Source organism: Mercenaria mercenaria, chromosome 4 (genome assembly GCF_021730395.1).
Source record: "Mercenaria mercenaria strain notata chromosome 4, MADL_Memer_1, whole genome shotgun sequence".
Taxonomy (NCBI): Eukaryota; Metazoa; Mollusca; class Bivalvia; order Venerida; family Veneridae; genus Mercenaria; species Mercenaria mercenaria.
Window position 1 is genome coordinate 80,909,843 of NC_069364.1, and position 19,506 is coordinate 80,929,348.

The 19,506-nt window shown below is 35.9% G+C and overlaps 1 protein-coding gene across 2 annotated transcripts in view; it reads left to right on the plus strand.

Moving 5' to 3' along the window:
* Positions 1 to 12,991, plus strand: part of LOC128556479 (uncharacterized) — a 35,680-nt gene extending 22,689 nt beyond the window's left edge. For both annotated transcript variants that reach the window (XM_053541780.1, XM_053541781.1), the window contains exons 14-19: positions 5 to 219; positions 927 to 1,156; positions 2,144 to 2,240; positions 3,222 to 3,377; positions 5,475 to 5,557; positions 6,372 to 12,991. In XM_053541780.1, the coding sequence (XP_053397755.1) occupies positions 5 to 219; positions 927 to 1,156; positions 2,144 to 2,240; positions 3,222 to 3,377; positions 5,475 to 5,557; positions 6,372 to 6,458 (868 nt within the window). In that variant the 3' untranslated portion in view covers positions 6,459 to 12,991. The remainder of the gene's footprint in view (positions 1 to 4; positions 220 to 926; positions 1,157 to 2,143; positions 2,241 to 3,221; positions 3,378 to 5,474; positions 5,558 to 6,371) is intronic.
* Positions 12,992 to 19,506: the final 6,515 nt, after the last annotated feature.

The window sequence follows — 19,506 nt, forward strand, 5'->3', positions numbered from 1 at the left end:
ATAGGCCACAGACTGCTGGTGCTGTCCCCGGCACAAACAAGAGACTGAGTGTTGCGCTGCACCAGATGTCACCAGACATGGCAGTCCTGATCAAAGAAGCACTGGGTCCTCCCTTAGAGGAGAGTCAGACCCAGGTCCGGGCTGAGAAACCGGTTGTAAACAAAGTGAATATGCCAGTGGTCCAGGAGGGCTTGGAAATTATACATGAAAGGTTGCAAGGTCAGTTGGTTGCTTATGCAAATCTATAAATCAAATCTATAAGGCATAGAATGCAACCAATGAAAATTAATAGCAGACTCAGTTTGATAGTCTGTTTATGACAGGTTATAGGATGTAGATCACTATAGGCAGTCAACACTTCCAAAAAGCAACAATAGGAACATCATAAATTTAAAGGAGTTTGAAACAAAACTGTAGCAGTTGAATTAATTCAATACAATGGAAGTTAATTCAGTTAAGACTGAAACAAAGCTTTGAATATATTGACATTGTATTAAATTAACTGATTTGAAACACTGCCTTGTTTCAGACTTTCACATGCAGTGTAGCAAACTAAGAGATGACTCAGCACGAGTCTGTTCATAGGTAGAAATGAAATGTACAACACCTCTCATGCTTGCTAGCATGTTAAAGATACCAGTTATAAAACACTTAGAAATAGGATGAAAGAACCTGGGGTAGTGTTTCAGTCTAGTCTTCTCATTGAGATGCAGAATGAGTTATAAAAATGTATAAATCTTATTTTATTGAAAGCTGTTGGAGCAGCTAACAGTCAAATAGTAACGCTCAGTTTTTGTATGCCATACATTGTAGAAGTCTGTATGGTTTAATGATATTGTCAGTGACTTTGAATCATTTGTCCCTCATCACTGTGCATTTATAATTCAACAGTTTTGTTATATACTGGTATATATATTTCCTTACAGAGTTCACTGAACACAGTAAATTTGAGGCAGAGACTAAAAAAGAGCCACAAGTGAGCAGTAAGGAACATGTGAAACCTGTAATAGACAGATGTCGACCTATAGCCCAACAATGCCGTGAGGCCCTTACTGAGGGATTAGGAGAGAGGCTTGTGACGGGGATCTTCACAAAATCTCGTCAATTAAAGAAACATTCTGTACTTTTGCTGTATGATTTTGTTCACTTTGGTGAGGTAAGATTTGTCTTTGGCCCTTTTAGGCCCATCCAGTTAGCTCTACAGGGAGAAAATGACCATATCAAACACAGTTCTGGGGTTGATTTATCACTGGGTTGGTTTTTTTGATGTTTTGTCTTTGCTAGGAATGGTATGGTAATCATTGTTGTTCCATAGCTCAATAGACTTGCAGACTAGTTTGCTAGGGGTTTAAGTTTGACCTCAGGAAGATCTATGATATTTGGATCAGACATTGTTCCTCCTCCTACACCACATTACATGGGTAAAGTGTCAGTGACTGTTCTTAAATATAACAAGATAGTACAGGCTTGAAGGCCAAAATCTCAGAATGCGGCAATTGGTCAGTTTCAAAATTGCAGCCAGTCAGGGGTGCTTTCAGAGCTCTGAATCTTGTTTCCAAGTTTGATGGTACTGGTAGATTAATTGATCACAGTTACATGCTGAAACACTGTTTATTTACAGACCATTTGATTTTGGCTTTTTTTTACCTGACATTCTGGGAAGTAGTTATTAGAGAAGTCAAGTTAATAGGCAAAGCAACGAAAATCAGGATTGATCCCTCTGTGGTCACATGCGATATATACCGTATGAGATATACTATTGAATTAAAAAATGTGTCCTTCCGGCACATGATGTCATAAACTATAAAAATAATGCCAGGAAATACCATTGCAGATCTATTTGTCGTCACTATCAACTTTGAATTTTATAGGCAAGAAAAATTATCTAACATGTCTGCCTGCGTAAGACAGCTTTTTTCTGAACCCTTATGATAGCTTGGGAAAAAAATCTCGATAACGCTCAGTTTTTCATTCCATACTGTCCCTCGGGTAGGGAAAACCCTGTTTTACACAGGCAGGCATGTAAGATCATTATAGTGAAAATTAAACTGAAGCTTTGTTTCATTGTCCATTGTTAGTTTTACCTTTACACAAGAAAATAAATAGAAAAAATAAACTTTATATTTATTGTCTACTGTCACAGGGTGAGAGCCACATGGCGTTGTCAAACTATGGTTGTATGCCAAAACTGATAGACTTTCTGCGTGTTAATGAGGACAACGAATTACTAGAAATTATCGGTATGTACACATAAGTGTTTTTCTTATTTGGTGTATGTTACACAAATATGTCTTGAAGAACTCTGGTTTTGGTTGCAACTGACTAAATCAGTTGTCCGTCATGTTTCAGTTAACCTATCCAAGTATATCGTTCAGTTTCCTAGCTATGCCAAGATGTGCATTGGTGTTTATATGACACATGAGGAGCTGGATTCAGTGTTGCTATATTTTCTGGTACTTTTGAATCATGAAGTCCACCATAGAGCAACAAAGATCTATTCAAAAATATTTGAAAAGCAGGAGAATTATGGTTTGGTCGGGAGACGGGATACAAGGTGAAAAATCAAATGCATATTAAATTTGCTTACTTAGAAAATTCCACTGTGGCGCAGTGGTCTAATGCGTTGGGCGAAAGCTACATTTTGTGTTGTGGAATGGATGGTGATGGTTTAAATCCCACTGAGCCCCTATATTTTTTCTTTTGTAGTAGAAATAGAACCATTTAGATGCCAAAGTCACAGTTACTAAAACTATATTTTAACTTTTTTTTGCTGGAATTGTCAAAAAGGGTGGGTTCTGGATTATAACTTTAGTTATGATTAACATACTGTCACCAAACTTAGTGTAAAGCAAGCTTATTATGAAGAACTAGCTTTGGATTGTATTCGGGTTCACTGTTACTAAAAAAGAAAAACACTTTATGCTCAATAGCTCTAGCTAGGAAAGAGATATTGCAATGGAACTTCCTATGTAGGAAATTTATAAGTAAAGAAGGGGATTTGGCCACTAGGGTCAAGTTCACTGTTAGGTCAAAGTCAGTGTAACTAAAAAAGGAAAATATTTGAAAATCCTGGTTTTCGGGGAATTTCCACTTCTCTTGTTTTGTCTTTAAAGTAAATCAGGAGCATTTTGAACTTGAATACTGTATGATACAGCCTTATTTCAAGTGAAGTAAAAGGCTGTTATGATAGTAAGATAATTTTAATTTTTCATGATTTATAGGACTGATCATTGTACGAATATTGGTAAACAGTGACACCAGACTGAGGCAGCTGTTTAACAGACACGGTGGTCCACAGTTGCTTTTGTCTATGGCTCAGTACACAAAAGGCCTTCTCAAACAGGAAGTAACGACAACCCTAACCACAGTCTCCAAAGGTAAGTTTTTATGCCTGCCTCTAAAGGAGCGGGGAAATATTGCTTTGTACCTGTCAGTTGTGTTGGTCGGTTGGTTGGTTTGTAGAGTGAATGGTTTCCATCCAATAACTAGTGAACTTCCTGATCCAGTACCTTCAAACTTGGTAGCATGATTGGGCTTCTGAAGTAGATGACTCGTAATGTTTTAGGAGTCATAAGGCCAAAGGTCAAGGTCACAGGGACTTGAACCTTGAAAACCATTTCCACTTAATAACTTGAGAACCACTTGAACCAAGACCTTCAAACTTGATAGCATGATTAGACTTATCAAGTAGACAAATCCCATTGTTCTTTGGGTCATTAGGTCAAAGGTCAAGGTCACAGGACTTGAACCTTGAAAACCATTTCCATTCAATAACTTGAGAACCACTTGACCAAGAACCTTCAAACTTGATAGCATGATTAGACTTATGAAGTTGATGACCCTTTTTGTGGGTTACTAGGTCAAAGATCAAGGTCATAGTGATCACAGGACTGAAAATGGGACAAGGTGTCATACAAGTTTTACAAACATCACTTTAAGACAGAAATATGATTTATCATGTGAAGAAGCCATACAGCTGGCTTACTGAAGATATTTTCTTCTACCTACATGCCTACACATGGCTGTAATTATGCCCAGAGTGACACCTCAGGTCTTCCTCAGCTAGAAAGGTTGTCATATGGCCTAAATTGTGTTGGCTTGACTCTAAACCCAGCAAGAAGAAAAGATTAATAAAATATTAATAAAGAAATATTGTTTAAAAAATGTTGTGGCTCAGTTTTAAGTTGAGGTCATTGATAGTAACACAATCTAACTTAATGGTGACTGGTAAGCTGCTTTGGGGAATGTTGACCAGTTTGCAGCCTCCAGCATCTGTGTGGGTGTTCATGAACACATTTTTAGCTCATCTGATTTTTTGAAAAAAAAATGAGTTATTGTCATCACTTGGTCGGCGTCGGCGTCTGCGTCGGCATTGCCTGGTTAAGTTTTATGTTTAGGTCAGCTTTTCTCCTAGACTATCAAAGCTATTGCTTTGAAACATGGAACACTTGTTCACCATCATAAGCTGACCCTGTACAGCAAGAAACATAACTCCATCCTACTTTTTGCAAGATTTATGGCCCCTTTTGTACTTAGAAAATATCAGATTTCTTGGTTAAGTTTTATGTTTAGGTCAACTTTTCTCCTAAACTAACAAAGCTATTCCTTTGAAACTTGCAACACTTGTTCACTATCATAAGCTGACCCTGTACATCAAGAAACATAACTCCATCCTGCTTTTTGCAAGAATTATTGCCCCTTTTGGACTTAGAAAATCAGTTTTCTTGGTTAAGTTTTATGTTTAGGTCAGCTTTTCTCCTAAACTATCAAAGCTATTTCTTTAAAACTTGCAACACTTGTTCACCATCATAAGCTGACCCTGTACAGCAAGAAACATAACTCCATCCTGCTTTTTGCAAGATTTATGGCCCCTTTTGGACTTAGAAAATATCAGATTTCTTGGTTAAGTTTTATGTTTAGGTCAACTTTTTCTCTTAAACTATCAAAGCTATTGCTTTGAAACTTGCAACACTTGTTCATCATCATAAGCTGACCCTGTACAGCAAGAAACATAACTCCATCCTGCTTTTTGCAATAATTATTGCCCCTTTTGGACTTAGAAAATCAGTTTTCTTGGTTGAGTATTATATTTAAGTCAGCTTTTCTCATAAACTATCAAAGCTATTGCTTTAAAACTTGCAACAGTTTTTCACCATCATAAGCGAACGCTGTACATCAAGAAACATAACTCTATCCTGCTTTTTGCAAGAATGATGGCCCTTTTTAGACTTAGAAAATCATGGGTAGGACAATATTTCTATTATACAAAAAAATCAGATGAGCGTCAGCACCTGCAAGGCAGTGCTCTTGTTGTAACTAACCATTGGAAAAGCAGCCGGCTTGTTAAACTACTGGTAAATCTCTGAAAAAATTAAGTCTGTAGAATTTAATAGATGAAACACTTTTTTCTTTCCTATTTTCGTCTAAGAATCTTATGTAGACTTGCTTAAATAGAATATGTTATTTATTTCCAGTGGAGAGTGTCCGCAAAAGACCCATGTCAGCTCCAGTGCATGGAACGGTACACAGAGACAGAGCACCAGATGCTTGGGACCATGTATGTTATGTTACATTATTTAAAAAGGTCATTCTGTCTTTGAGAGGGACACCGTGAGATAAAGCCCCCAGAATAGATAGAGAGAAATCTTTTTTAGATACAGGCCTGTCTGGCTAACTTAGCCTAGCTCTTTGTGAATAGTCAGTCTGGTTCTTTAACGTGCCCAGTGTATAGCACCGATACACACAAAGCCATCTTTCCTGGGAAGAACCAGTACAGCCTACAGGCCTCTTAGTTAGGTGGGGAGACACTCAAGAGCATCTCTTTTGGATGCGGTCGGCATCCAACAGCATGTCTGCTCTCTAAGTCAAACAGTTTTCATTTGATCTTCACCAAACTTGGTGACAATGTTTGTGGGCATAATATCTTGGCTAAGTTCAATAACCAACAAAATTGCCCCAGGCACTTGTGGATTATGGCCCTTGAATTACTCGAAATCTGCAAATTAGCCTTGTCCACCCTCTAAGTCGAACAGTTTTCATCTGATCTTCACCAAGCTTGGTGACAATGTTTGTGGGCATAATATCTTGGCCAAGTTTGATAACCAGCCAAATCGCCCCTCTGGCACTCTTGGATTATGGCCCTTAAATTACTTGAAAAACTGCAAATTTAGCCTTGTCTGCTCTTAAGTCGAACAGTTTTCATCGATCGTCCCCAAACTTACAGATAATGTTTGTGGGCATAATATCTCGGCCAAATTCCATAACCAGCCAAATTGCCCCAGGCACTCTTGGATTATGGTCCTTGAATTATGCCAAGTTTGATGATGGGTGTATTTTATGACAGTCTGGCACTCTTGTTTAATTTATTTTAGATCCAAGCCCGCTGGAGACAGGAGGACCAAGTAGCTGGTGTACTAAGGCAGTGGATGATAGCTGATAGAAAACACAGGAGAAATTAAAGAATAATGCAGAAGAAAGCTTTCATCTGTGCTAGATTCGTAGTCAGCTTGGGTACAGTTGTTTATGCAGGGGCAGGACCATGGGGTCACATGAAAAAAGTTACTTACATATTTCTCGTGGACAATGCTGAGTGTAGTGCAATCTTGTTTACATACTTAGAAATTTTTAGCTTGACTGTTCCAAGAATACGTAGAGCTATTTCACTCGCCCATTCACCAGCATCGATGTCCAGTTTTGTTAAGTTTTTGTATGTTAACTGGTATCTCAGTGCCCACAAATGGGAATGGATTGAAGCTTAACACACTTATTCACTGTGATGATCTGACATGTACTGCACAGGTTCCATAACTCTGCTTTTTTTACTGCACTTTTACAAAATTATGCCCTATTTCGACTTTTGTACTCATTCAGTTAAATTTCTTTGGTGACAAGGTTGCTGAATAGTCAAACATAGCTGCCCTCCAACAGCTCTTGTTATATTTGGGCTACTAATTTTTATGATGTTATAGTTCTGTAAGTCCTCTAGATTAACATTCAGCATTACAAATATAATGTCTATTTATTTTTGTCTTTAAAATTGGACTTCGACAAATTCATGTCTCAATAAAATGGCCATTTTGACTGAAAATGTGGACATTAATGCCTTTGAAATTATATTATTTCACTGTAAATTGTCTCACATCTATTGTAAGTTCAGAATATGATACATTTCTGTTTTGAAAAAAAAGTATTACACTGATGGAAAAATAATGTAATTAGAGAAAATTACTGTTATACTGATGACAAAGAAGCTTCTGTTTGTTCAGATATTTCTATTTTAGTTCAAGATTTTCTTTTATACTTCTGAGATGTTTGTTGTTCAGAACAGAAATAATCCAACAAAGAAGCTTCTGTTTGTTCAGATATTTCTATTTTAGTTCAAGATTTTCTTTTATGCTTCTGAGATGTTTGTTGTTCAGAACAGAAATAATCCAAAAATATCTCTATTCTTTTGTAAAAGAAACCTGCTGGTTACATTGTAATTATTTTGTAAGGTCAAAGTCAACAACTCGAATTTATTTGTTTAACCCTTACCCTGCTAAATTTCTATAATGAATTTGTCCATCTTTAAATTTGGACAGTACCATTAACTGTTAAAAGGAGTACTTACCAAAAGACTGACTGAATGGTGAAAAGTGTAGATCATGATCAGCCTGCACATGCCTGCATGGATGTGCAGGCTGATCTTGGTCTACACAGGTAACAAAGGCAGAATCAATTGCCACCAGCAGGCTAAGGGTTAAAGTTAAACCAAAATAAGTATAGTTGCACAAGTTACAATTTGATGTGTTATTAATCCCCCGCCATGAGTGAGTCAGCCCTGCCAGCTCAAGGTCAAGGTCACAACTTAGGGTCAAAGGTTTGAGCCTTCCATTTTGTGCCTGCTCTGTATCTCCTAAACCCCTTGAAGGATTTTCATGAAACTTGGGTCAAATGATCACCTCAACAAGATAATATGAGAACTTATGAGTCAGCCATGTTGGCTCAAGGTCAAGGTCACAACTTAGGGTCAAAGGTTTGAGCCTTTCATTTTGTGCCCACACTGTATCTCCTAATCCCCTTGAAGGACTCCTGTGAAACCTGGGCCAAATGATCACCTCATCAAGACAATGTGCAGAACTCATGAGTCAGCCATGCCGGCTCAAGGTCAAGGTCACAACTTAGGGTCAAAGGTTTGAGTCTTCCATATTGTGTCCACTCAGTATCTCCTAAACCCCTTGAAGGATTTTCATGAAACTTGGGTCAAATGATCACCTCATCAAGAACTCATGATTCTGCCATGTCAACTCAAGGTCAAGGTCACAACTCAAGGTCAGAGGTTTGAGCTCTGTATCTCCTAAACCCCATGAAGGATTTTCATGAAACTTGGGTCAAATGATCACCTCATCAAGACGATGTGCATAATTTATGAGTTAGCCATGTCAGTTCAAGGTCAAAGTCACAGCTCAAGGTCAAAGGTTTACCCTTTCACTATCCATAACAGTGGCGGGGGATTTAGCTGTCTTTCAGACTGCCTTGTTTTGATTTTAAGTGATAGTTGGGTTTTGGTTTTTCTTCTCATTTATTCAAAAGTATTTTTGTGGGCAGCAAATTGGCATAAATGGTATATTTTAATTTTAGTTTTTTAATTAAAATATATCAGTCGTAGAAAATAATATTTCCTTGCATAATCAGAATTGAATTAGCAAATTAGCAATTATAATTTTTGTGGTAATACAACAATGAATAATTGTGCTATGTGCACAGTGACATTTTCTTCTGCAGTTTGAGATCAATCGTTCTAGCTTACCTTTTTACCCAGCATGTCCTATAGGATTCAAACCTATGAAATCTCAAAAATATATCACGAGGAACCTTTTTACACGTTGAGGCTCAATAATTGGCAAATTGCTGACGTGGCATTAACGTGACATTTTAAAAGAATTTACTGTTGTTAACTTTTTACTTTGAGGGACAGTTAGAAAAAAGATTTTAATGCAGGAATTTCAAGCCATAGCATGTTTCTTGTTCTTTTGAAGACTTTTAAGCTAATGTTCACATGCTTTCTTTTAATTAAATTTTCCTTGATGATGACTTAGATTTTAAAACCAGGCTAGGAATCAGTTAGCAGTTTTAATTACATCTGTTTTGTCACACCCATCTGTGTGAAGATAAGGGTTTCGTATTTAACTGGAAACAGACAGAAGTCTCCACCTGAAATGGATGGAACAACTTGTTTCCAATCAAGCCCACTGCAGATGTCCTATTTACCTCCCTTACTTCTAAGTCTAGGTCGATACTGCTGGAAACATTTCCAGTTTTAGTAATCCTTCAGTGATGAAAATTAGTCAGTATATATGTGTATTGTAATATATATATATAGTTAATGTAAAAGGCAATGTATCTGTTTCTGTAAAACTTTAAAAAGAAAAGATTTTTTTTCTTTAAAAATTTTCATTTTTTTTTTATAACTATGAAAACAACACTTTTGTCCTTAAAATAAAAAAATCCTCCAGCCTATCTTCAAAATCGAAGAATTCTTACCCTCACCACCCCCGACATTCACCCCTACAGTCTTTTGTTTAAAGATATCCAATGGCCATCTTTCACTAAATATTTTATCTTCCTATATTTGCTTGAAATGTAGAAAATATTCATTAAATATATTCAAATTTACTAAATATATACAACAAGTTTGCATATAGAGCTGCACTCATAATTAAATGTCATGCAGTAACAGTTGATTGTTAAAAAATCCAGCCAGTTTTTAGTGGTATTACAGATTTTATACTGTTTATCTATGCATGTATACAGAGTGTACTATTTTAAACCAAATGCATAGTACTGTTACTACACATAAACCTGTTTATTTTATGTTTACATAAACTATGAAGTGCGTGTTTTTAAATATTAAATTTGGATCTAATATACCTTTAATATTTCAGATGTTAAATAAAGACAATAATTTTCAAAAAAGCCTGTAACAGAACTGATGAATCAAGCAGGAATGAAAGACTACATTGTCAAACAAATATTTAATTAAAGCCAAGTACATAATCCACAGCTGTAATCCACAGCCATAACCCTAGCCATAATCCACAGCCATAATTTACACCCAATCCACAGTCATAATCCACAGCTATTATCCACAGTCATGATCCACATCTAAAATCAACAGCCATAATCCACAGACACTATTGCTCAATTTTATGTTAAGTAATTTTAATTATTGTTCTGATAAGCTAATTTTGTATCATGTTATTGTGTTCAATGTGTAAACAGATGGCTTATGTTTTTACTTATATATATAGGTATATTTTTGATGTGATTGCTCTGTATTTATTACTTGCTAAGATTATTATGGTATGGCACAGAATAAGCTTGTGAGGACCTGCTGTATGCCTGGTTTCTGGCCTGTATTTCTTAATATGCCGAGTGTGACATTTGAATGTAGTTTTGTTTAACCTTTAGTCTGCTGGCGCCAAATGATTCTGGCTTGGTGACCAGTGCAGACCAAGATCAGCCTGCACATCCATGCAGGCTGATCATGGTCTGCACTGTTCGCTATTCAGTCAGTATATTTCCAGTGAAAGCCCCTTCGAATAATAAATGGTATTGCACAAATGGAATGATGAACCAGTCCATTTCAGAAATGTAGCAGGCTAAAGGTTAATTAATAAGAATCTTTACTAGTTGTAGGTGCGGATGGGAATATCCAGCTTGAGGGTAACTGTGAGCCTCATTACAACCTAAACAGTTACCTTTAAACTCGACATTCTAATCCAAACCTACAAGGAGGATTTTTTTTCCTTGCATACCATATTCTACAAATAGCAGTAGAAATGACTTACTTTTCAACTCTATTTTCTTTAAAGTATTAAATGGATTTACATGTTCATTCATACTAAACATTTGTTATTCACAGCCAGAAAGACATTTTTTTTCCAGCGCTAGTGTAAACACCAGTAAACTTGTGTCAGGTACTGGTATGCAAGATTTAACTTATATGTATGATAGAAATGTTAGAGCTTTATATAGTCTTTGTTACCTATATTTTGTCATAATGTCATTGAAAATGGCTTTAAACCTAATAAATCATTTTATGCATCATTCATCTTCATCACCAGCTTAAACTGATGAAAAAATCAGTAATAGGCTGTAAAACTATACATTTCTATCTATTTTACTTTTCTGTTGTGCTTGTATGATGCTAGGTTTTACATGAATTACAATATAATTATGCAACTGTTAGTCTAGAATCTGTGATATAGATGTTAGTATTTGCTTATTTATATTTTGCCACAGTGTTCAATTTTGTTTTAAAGTATAAAGATTTAGTTAAAATTGTATTGAATACAAAATGTATGATAAGTGTGTATGTAATTAAAAAAAGGATGATTTTTTCATATTCAGGAGAAATATTTTTCATATAGGTACTATTTCAATACTATTTTTATTTTGTGGAGAAGTGGACTCTGTTTTTCCAGTTTTTTTATGCTTACACCCTTCTACAGTTATACATCTTCACATGCGGCCTTCTGAAATTTAAAAAAAAAGAATAACATGTTGCGTGATTGCTCTGTCAAATATTAACATGAAAAATACTGTGTTGAAGTTAATTTGATTTGTAATAAGTCTTATTTTTTATTATTAACATGTTGCTTACAGGACTGTTAACAGGGCAATTTAAGTTATTGTTGTGCTCCTTACAAATGTAGAATGGACATGAAGGTGTGTCTCAGAAATTTTGGGTGTAAAACTACTGGTTCAGTGTATGTGGAAATGGGTCCATATTTTAAAGGCCCTTTATCAAAGCAAACATGTAAATATAGTAGGTAAAGAAATGTATTTCTAAAGTGTGCCTTTGATAATATTCACCATACATTATACAGAAAGATCATATTTTAAGGGGCTAGGGGACTATTTTAGTTGACTTCTTTATTTCCCACTTTGCTTTCAATTTTTCTGATCCGTCCATGCATTGCTCAAAGAAAATCTTTTATATATTTTATTTTTATTTAGCTGTTTTTTATTAGTTTTTTTTTAAATAAATTTAGTCAGTTAAAGAATATATATTCAGTGTTGGATTTTGTGACTGATAGAAATAGGTTTTGTGCAAACTTTCTGAAAATTTTGTTATGGTTGGACAATAATTCTGTTTTAAAAAATACCAATTGTGCTGTTATAGGAAAAGGTATATTGCAATGATCTGAGACAAGGCATTGATGACTATAGTATATTTTAGAAAGCTGTACAACATTTTAGAGTTTAGCTGAAAAAGAATATTTAAGCAGACCGAGTATAGCTTAGTCATAGCATAGTAGAGCATAGTAGTAGTTATGTGATTTAAAATAAGTAAAAGAAGGTTTGAAAATATTCAGTGATTTAACATCAGACAAACCAGTAATTTAAAAGGGGCTTGCCTCTACATGAACATCTAAAACAAAGAAAACACCATCTATCTAGTAAACAATAAGATCAGTAGAATTAAGTTGGTATTTTGTAAGTATGATACATGTATATAATACAGCTAAATGAAGCACTCACTAATTTTAATTTCAAAAATATTTACACATATCTAGAGGCATACCCTTTTCAGGTTTTATTCAGCCTTAGAAATGTTTTAAATATCATTCAATTGTTATTTATTTCAAACACATATTCCCCAAGCGGTGATAATTTCACTATCTGTTAGGTTTGCAGCGTTCTCAGATTTTTACATCCTTTTTTGTACGATTTTTTTCTTTATGAAATGCCAAATTTTTTTAATTTTTCTCTAAGTGAAGTGTATGATGTATTCACTAGTGACATAAAAACTACATATATTACTAAAGTAAAAAGCAAAACCTTTTTTTTTTATATTATTAAACCTTGTTTCATCATTTATATGATAACCTGTTTAGTTTTAAATAAAATAATTTTTGATGAGTAACATGCAGATGATTTGCCAGTACAATTTTGTATGCTAAATATTTTCCTAGTGGCATTGCTGAATATTAAAACTAGCAAATTACATGATGAAAATGTTTTTTATTAGCTCCCTTGTGCAGCTTCAGTGCATTTTACAAGAATGATGTGATTATAAGAGAAATAACTTCAGTCGTATTTCCAGAGATAAAGTAAGCATACCATCAAACTTAAATGAGATTTTCCGAGAGTAGGATTGTTTCAGGCCCATTCTGTAGTTCTTGTGACACTGCTAAAATGAAAAACGAAACGGAGATGTTAAAGTTTTTTCTAGAATTAAGGCATAAAGTTGCAGAACTCTAGAAAGTCGACACCCCACGCATAAAGTTTCAGAACTCTAGATAGTCGACACCCCACTGTCACGAATTAAGAAATAAAGTTGCAGAACGCTAGAAAGTCGACATCCCCATGTCACTAATGCAGAAAAATGCAGCTCTAGACTATCGACACTCCACTGTCATGAATTGAGGAATAAAGTTGCAGAACTCTAGGAAAACGACACCCCACCGTCAAAAATTAAGGCATAAAGATGCAGAACTCTAGAAGGTCGACATCATGACGACACGAATCAAGACATTATGTTGCAGAACTCTAGACAGTCGACACCTTTCCCCACCCCCGGTCACGAATTTGAGGCATAAAGTTGCAGAACTCTAGACACTCGACAACACACCTTCAAGAATTTAGGCATAAAGTTGCAGAAATGTAGGAAGTCAACACCTCACCTTCACGAATTATTAAGGCATAAAGTTGCAGAACTCTAGCAAGTCGAAACCCCACCTTGACGAATTAAGACATAAAATTACAGACCTCTAGAAAGCTGCCACCCCACAGTCACAAATTAAGGAATCAAGTTGCAAAACCCCAGAAAAACTAGACAACCCACCTTCACGAACTCTTACAAACTCAATACCCAGCTGTCACACATTTAGGCATAAAGTTGTAGAACTCAAGAAACTCGTCACCCCACTTTCACGAACAAAGACTAAGTTGCAGAACTCTTAGAAACTCAACACCCCACTGTCATATATTTAGGCATAAAGTTGCAGAACTCTAGAAAGTCGAAACTCAAACGTCAAAAATTAAGGCATACAGTGAAGAACTCGAAAAAGTCGACATCCCACCGTCACAAGGCATAGAGTTGTAGAACAAAGTCGGCACACCACCATCACGAATAAAGGCATAAAGTTGCAGAACCCTAGAAACTCGACACACCACCGTCACGAATAAAGGCATAAAAGTTGCAGAAACTCGACATCCTACCGTCACAAACTTTTGCATAAAGTTGCAGAACTCTAGAAACTCGACATCCCACCAAATATTGTAATGCATTTTATAGTTCCGAGAAGCCTACGATTGCAGATGAGAATTGTTCATACTTTGACTCCTATACAGTATATGTCCAGCATTTTTACAAAGCACTGCGGCTCGTAATGACATACCTGCATAAATCATCTTAAAACATATGCCATAGGATCTGGAAACACTGTGATAGGCATTATCATCTGTCTGTAGAAAATGTATTTCTAAGAGATTTTTTTGTGCAAGACTTTCTGGTCAGTCACAAAAAATGGATCATAGTTGCTTTCACAACAAGCTGTTTAAAGATAATGATATATGGAGGAAATGCACGTCATTTATTTTGTCCGTCCGTGCGATAACTATATAATTACATTTCTTTTTGTGAACATTTGAACAGATGGAGTGCATTTAGGCTTTTGTTTTTGTTGCTCTATCAATATAGATGTGACAATGATGATATATGGAGGAAATGTACGTCATTTATTTTGTTTGTCAGTTCGTCCGTTGTTAAAATATGAGATCCTGATATAGATTTAAATGTACAAGACTTTTAATCATGAAATCTGACAGGTAAATAAAGGGCAATATGAGGAATATCTAGGCTAGTAGTTCGACTTCGAATAATGATACCTATTTTATCTTCGCCGTTGACGATGCATGCATGCAGGGTATAGTTTTATAACGAGCTTCTCAATTTCACTATAGCTTCTTAACTGCTGCCTGTATTATCATCGAACTTCATGTAAGGTTTGATCCCATCTGGTAGTCCAGGGTAGAGTATTTTTATGATCAGGGTCAATGAGGTCATTGTATTAATGCTGGCTAAAATTTTATGACAAACTTCTCAGTTTCCCTTTGTCTTTTAAGTACTGTCAGTTTGCCGACTTGTAACTCATTTTTCCAAGTTCTGACATCCCTCATACCCCTACTTTCTCCACCCTTACCCACCCATTACACCCCACCCCCTCCCCACAAAAATTACTTTCCTCGCATGAACTTTTATATCTCATAATGTTTCTTAGATTCCCTCCGTACCAAAGCCTCTACTACCGTTACACACCCACCACCTTTATACCCCTTCGACCATTACACCCCCCGCCCTTAAAAAAATAAAAGCAATAATCGTCGTCGTCATCATCATCTCACATTTGCTGATATATATTAATTGATAAACGTTCTCGCTGTCCTTCCGACAGCTCTAGAAATGTGGTTGCTATGGCAGCAGGAAGTTGTACACATCTTATAACTTGTCGAAGGTTACCGTATAGCTCTACCTCCAGGTAGGGGAGCTCTTCCTTTTTTTTGGCTTATTCTTCACTTGATTGAAACGAAAACTAATTTCAAGCCATTTCAGATCATTCATATCTTGAGCTAAGACAAAACAATATATTCCGCTATCAGATATGTTTTTACACGAGTGGAAATATGTAACTTGTATAAAAGATTCTTCTGCAGACTATAATAGGATCTTTCCAGTGGATATTAAACTAATTTCTCAAACATATTTATCTTTGCACAGACTACATTGTCTGCTCTGCCGGCGTTATTATATACAATGCAATTAATGACACATTCTCTGTCTTATTTCGTCTCCAAGATGACTTATTTTTTTATAAAGGAGCGTCTTAGTATTGCCATTATTTTGTGGAACCCAATGGGCCAATTTATTCTGGATTAATAGCCTCTTGGAAGATAAAGCGACATATGACACCATGCGCCATATTGATTGGTTATTAGCGGTCACGTGCGACACGCCCATCGCAGCGGGCGGGTAATAGAGGTTAGGCAGAGAGAATGCGTTTGTTGTGCGATTAATTACTGGAGAATCTGGCCAGCTAGGACTTGTATGATCAGCGACACGCTTTATAGACATAATTAACGATGCCAGCTTATATGGCTATGCGAGCCATTCATTAAATCTCTTTGGCAGTTTTGTTTGCTAGAAGAGCAGCATACATGCATTATGTTGAATGCTTTTCTTTACCTTAGACCGTATTCTTCAGAAATATATATATATATATATTATATTTATATATATATATATATATATATATATATATATATATATATATATATATATATATAGCCCGCCCGCTTAGCTCAGTAGGTAAGAGCGTTGGTGTACGGATCGCGGGGTCGCGAGTTCGATCCTCGGGCTGGGTGTATGTTCTCCGTGACTATTTGATAAACGACATTGTGTCTGAAATCATTAGTCCTCCACCTCTGATTCATGTGGGGAAGTTGGCAGTTACTTGCGGAGAACAGGTTTGTACTGGTACAGAATCCAGGAACACTGGTTAGGTTAACTGCCCGCCGTTATATGACTGCAATACTGTTGAAAAACGGCGTTAAACCCAAAACAAACAAACAAACAAATATATATATATATATATATTTATATATATATATATATATAAAGTTTGAATTGATACCCTAGAGAAATCGTTTGCGGCCAAACTAATTTTACAACCAAGTAAGTAATTCTTCCAGTGTATACCATTCCACAACGGTAATATGATCCCGTACGCATCTATTTCATGATGACGAAATTGAAGAAGAAACAATAATTCATACTGCTTGCAAATAAATATCATTATTTCTTTCATCTTGACTGCAAAATATGTTTTGGCAAAATAGCACAACCGAGTATCCTATTTATATGTTTAACAGTATGCATTTAACAAATATAGTATTCGATTTGATACCGCCTCGGTAGCCTAGTGGTAGAGCGTCCACTTCGAGTGCGGGAGGTCGTGGGTTCGATCCCTGGTCGTGTCATATCAAAGACATAAAAAATACTAGCAGCTTCCTCGCTTGGCGCTCAGCATTAAGGGGATAGTGCTAGGACTGGTCAGCCCGGTGTCAGTATAATGTGACTGGGTGTGATATTCCAGTGAGGCAGCACTATAAAGTTGGACATTGTGCTCACTGAGCACTACAAGTAGACACCATCGTTTATATGACTGAAAAATTGTTGAAAAGACGTTAAACCCATACTTTATTTTTCTGATCTGGAACTTGATTTTTCTGTCGTTGTTTCATATAGACACAAAGATAACATTCAAATGCATATAAACTCGTATTTAGACAATCTTGCATAAAACCTGCTGCATTGTAGAGCCAGTTAGAATTACCAACAATGGGTCTTTTAAGCAAGTATTTCTTTTTGTTTGTAGACAAACTACTGAAACGAGTACGAGATGTTAAATAAGCACACACATTTTTTGTTTAAAACACAGGAAGTTGATAAGATAATTTCTGCCCCAGTAGTGCTATGATCTACTCCAAAACAAATGAAGTAAAGTTAATTCAACATTGTTGACGCTAGTCAAAATGTAAATAATTCAATTTCGTACCAGTAACAAATTTGCACAGAGTTAATACATACTCATTATGTTCAACAGATCTTTTGCCTTTTGGGTTCGAAACTCGGCGAAGACATATATTTATATGTAACGTTGTAGATTGATGAACGTTTTGTCTCGAGTTACAGAAGACCAGTGAGCATTGTAATATCATTCTTACTTAAAAACAACAATTTTTGCCTATTACCTTTCGCTATGCCCATGTGAAAAAGAGTAACATTTTCAGTACCTGGGTAGGTCGAACAAACTGACCCTAACGCTTAAAATAGGTGCCGTAGGTTGTGAGTTAACCGACAGATTACTGTCGTTATTAATAGTATTAAGAATACACTACAGTTACTTTCTACATTTGACGTATGTCACAAACTAAAACACATTTACAGGATTTACAGTTTTGGGATTTTACAACAAAACTGAATATTGTTACTTATCATTCACCTTTTGTTTTAAGAAGGATTAAACATTATTACTGCTTATTGCCGTGTAGTTGTCTGAAAATCACATAATCTTTTTAGGAATAAGGAATTCTTTCGATTGTATCCTTTAGATTATTTTGGGAAAAGGGAATCCTTACAATTATGCACTGGATCTCATAATCAAAAGCATCTGTTCTGGTTCATAGAGCACTTCATCAAAAAATGAAAAGTGCCATCTTGTACGAGCTTTTTCCTTGGCAATAGTAGTTAAACTCTGGCAATTGGAAACTACTACCATGTGACAATTCGTAGAAAAACATTACATTATAAAGACATCATCGTCGTAAATCTACCACAAAACAACAATAAACCATTTATTGAAACATTACACGGATAATTGCCAATTTAGGAGACCCATTTTGATTTATGTTATTGTCAAAAATATGCACCTCCGTCGTGTGCGATAATAAGACATGTCAGATATTGATGAGAAATAAAGCGAGTAATTTTTACTTTTTGCAGAATTTGCATAAGATAATGATCCTTCCTATTCCAAGACGTGACAATCAAGTACGTCATGTGCGGTCGCAAGGTCCCGGATGGGTCGGCTTGATTTATTCTGTAGAAATGTTATGGACCACGTGGGACGAAGGTGACAAGAAATTGTCTCCAAGTGGCAAAACAAGAAAATAATTTACAAGTTAGTTGTATTCGAGAAACATTTAGCACTCTATCTTACTTTTTATGCTGGTATTTTGTATTTTCCGCAGACTATCTTGAACATTAAAAGGCTGTGTAGAATGAGCGAAACGACAAAATGTTGGTTGGTGTAGAGAAAACTACAAGGCTCTCAATCGAGTAATTCTCTCTTCAGAGTCTCAATTATTAGAGCTATTCGATTTTCAAAAAATTGAGCCTGACTGTAGATCTACGCTGATAATTTTGTATCATATATTTTTGTAAAAAAATGGGGCATTTACATTCGCCCTATTCTTTTCCACTGAAAATTATGACGTTCATTTAAGGAAAGGCGCCAAAGTTACGACAACTAACGGGGACGTCCGCGTATAGTCAGGGAGAACGTTCTTTAGATGAAGTCATATCTGTCATTTTTGTGCACTAGTTTGCCGTATTGACGCTCTTGAAAGGCACCAACACGCAAGAAAGAAATGGCAGTAATCAGCTACCTAACAGTGTCTTTCAATTATAGATATTATTACATACGCATTTAAAGCACTGTTAAGTTATACTGAAACCTAAAACTTCAATAGTTTCCATATATTTCCGCTGCAATACAGGAGTAAATGTCTTGATACAACTCAAGGTAACTTTGGCAAACCCACTATTTGTTCATCCCGTTTGTATTTTGTTCTTGCATTTCTACGTAATCTTGAACGACATAATTATCCAAAGAAATATAAAATTACCGACTATTAGATATGCCCAGTTTTGGACGAAAACATTCGTTATTACCTTTC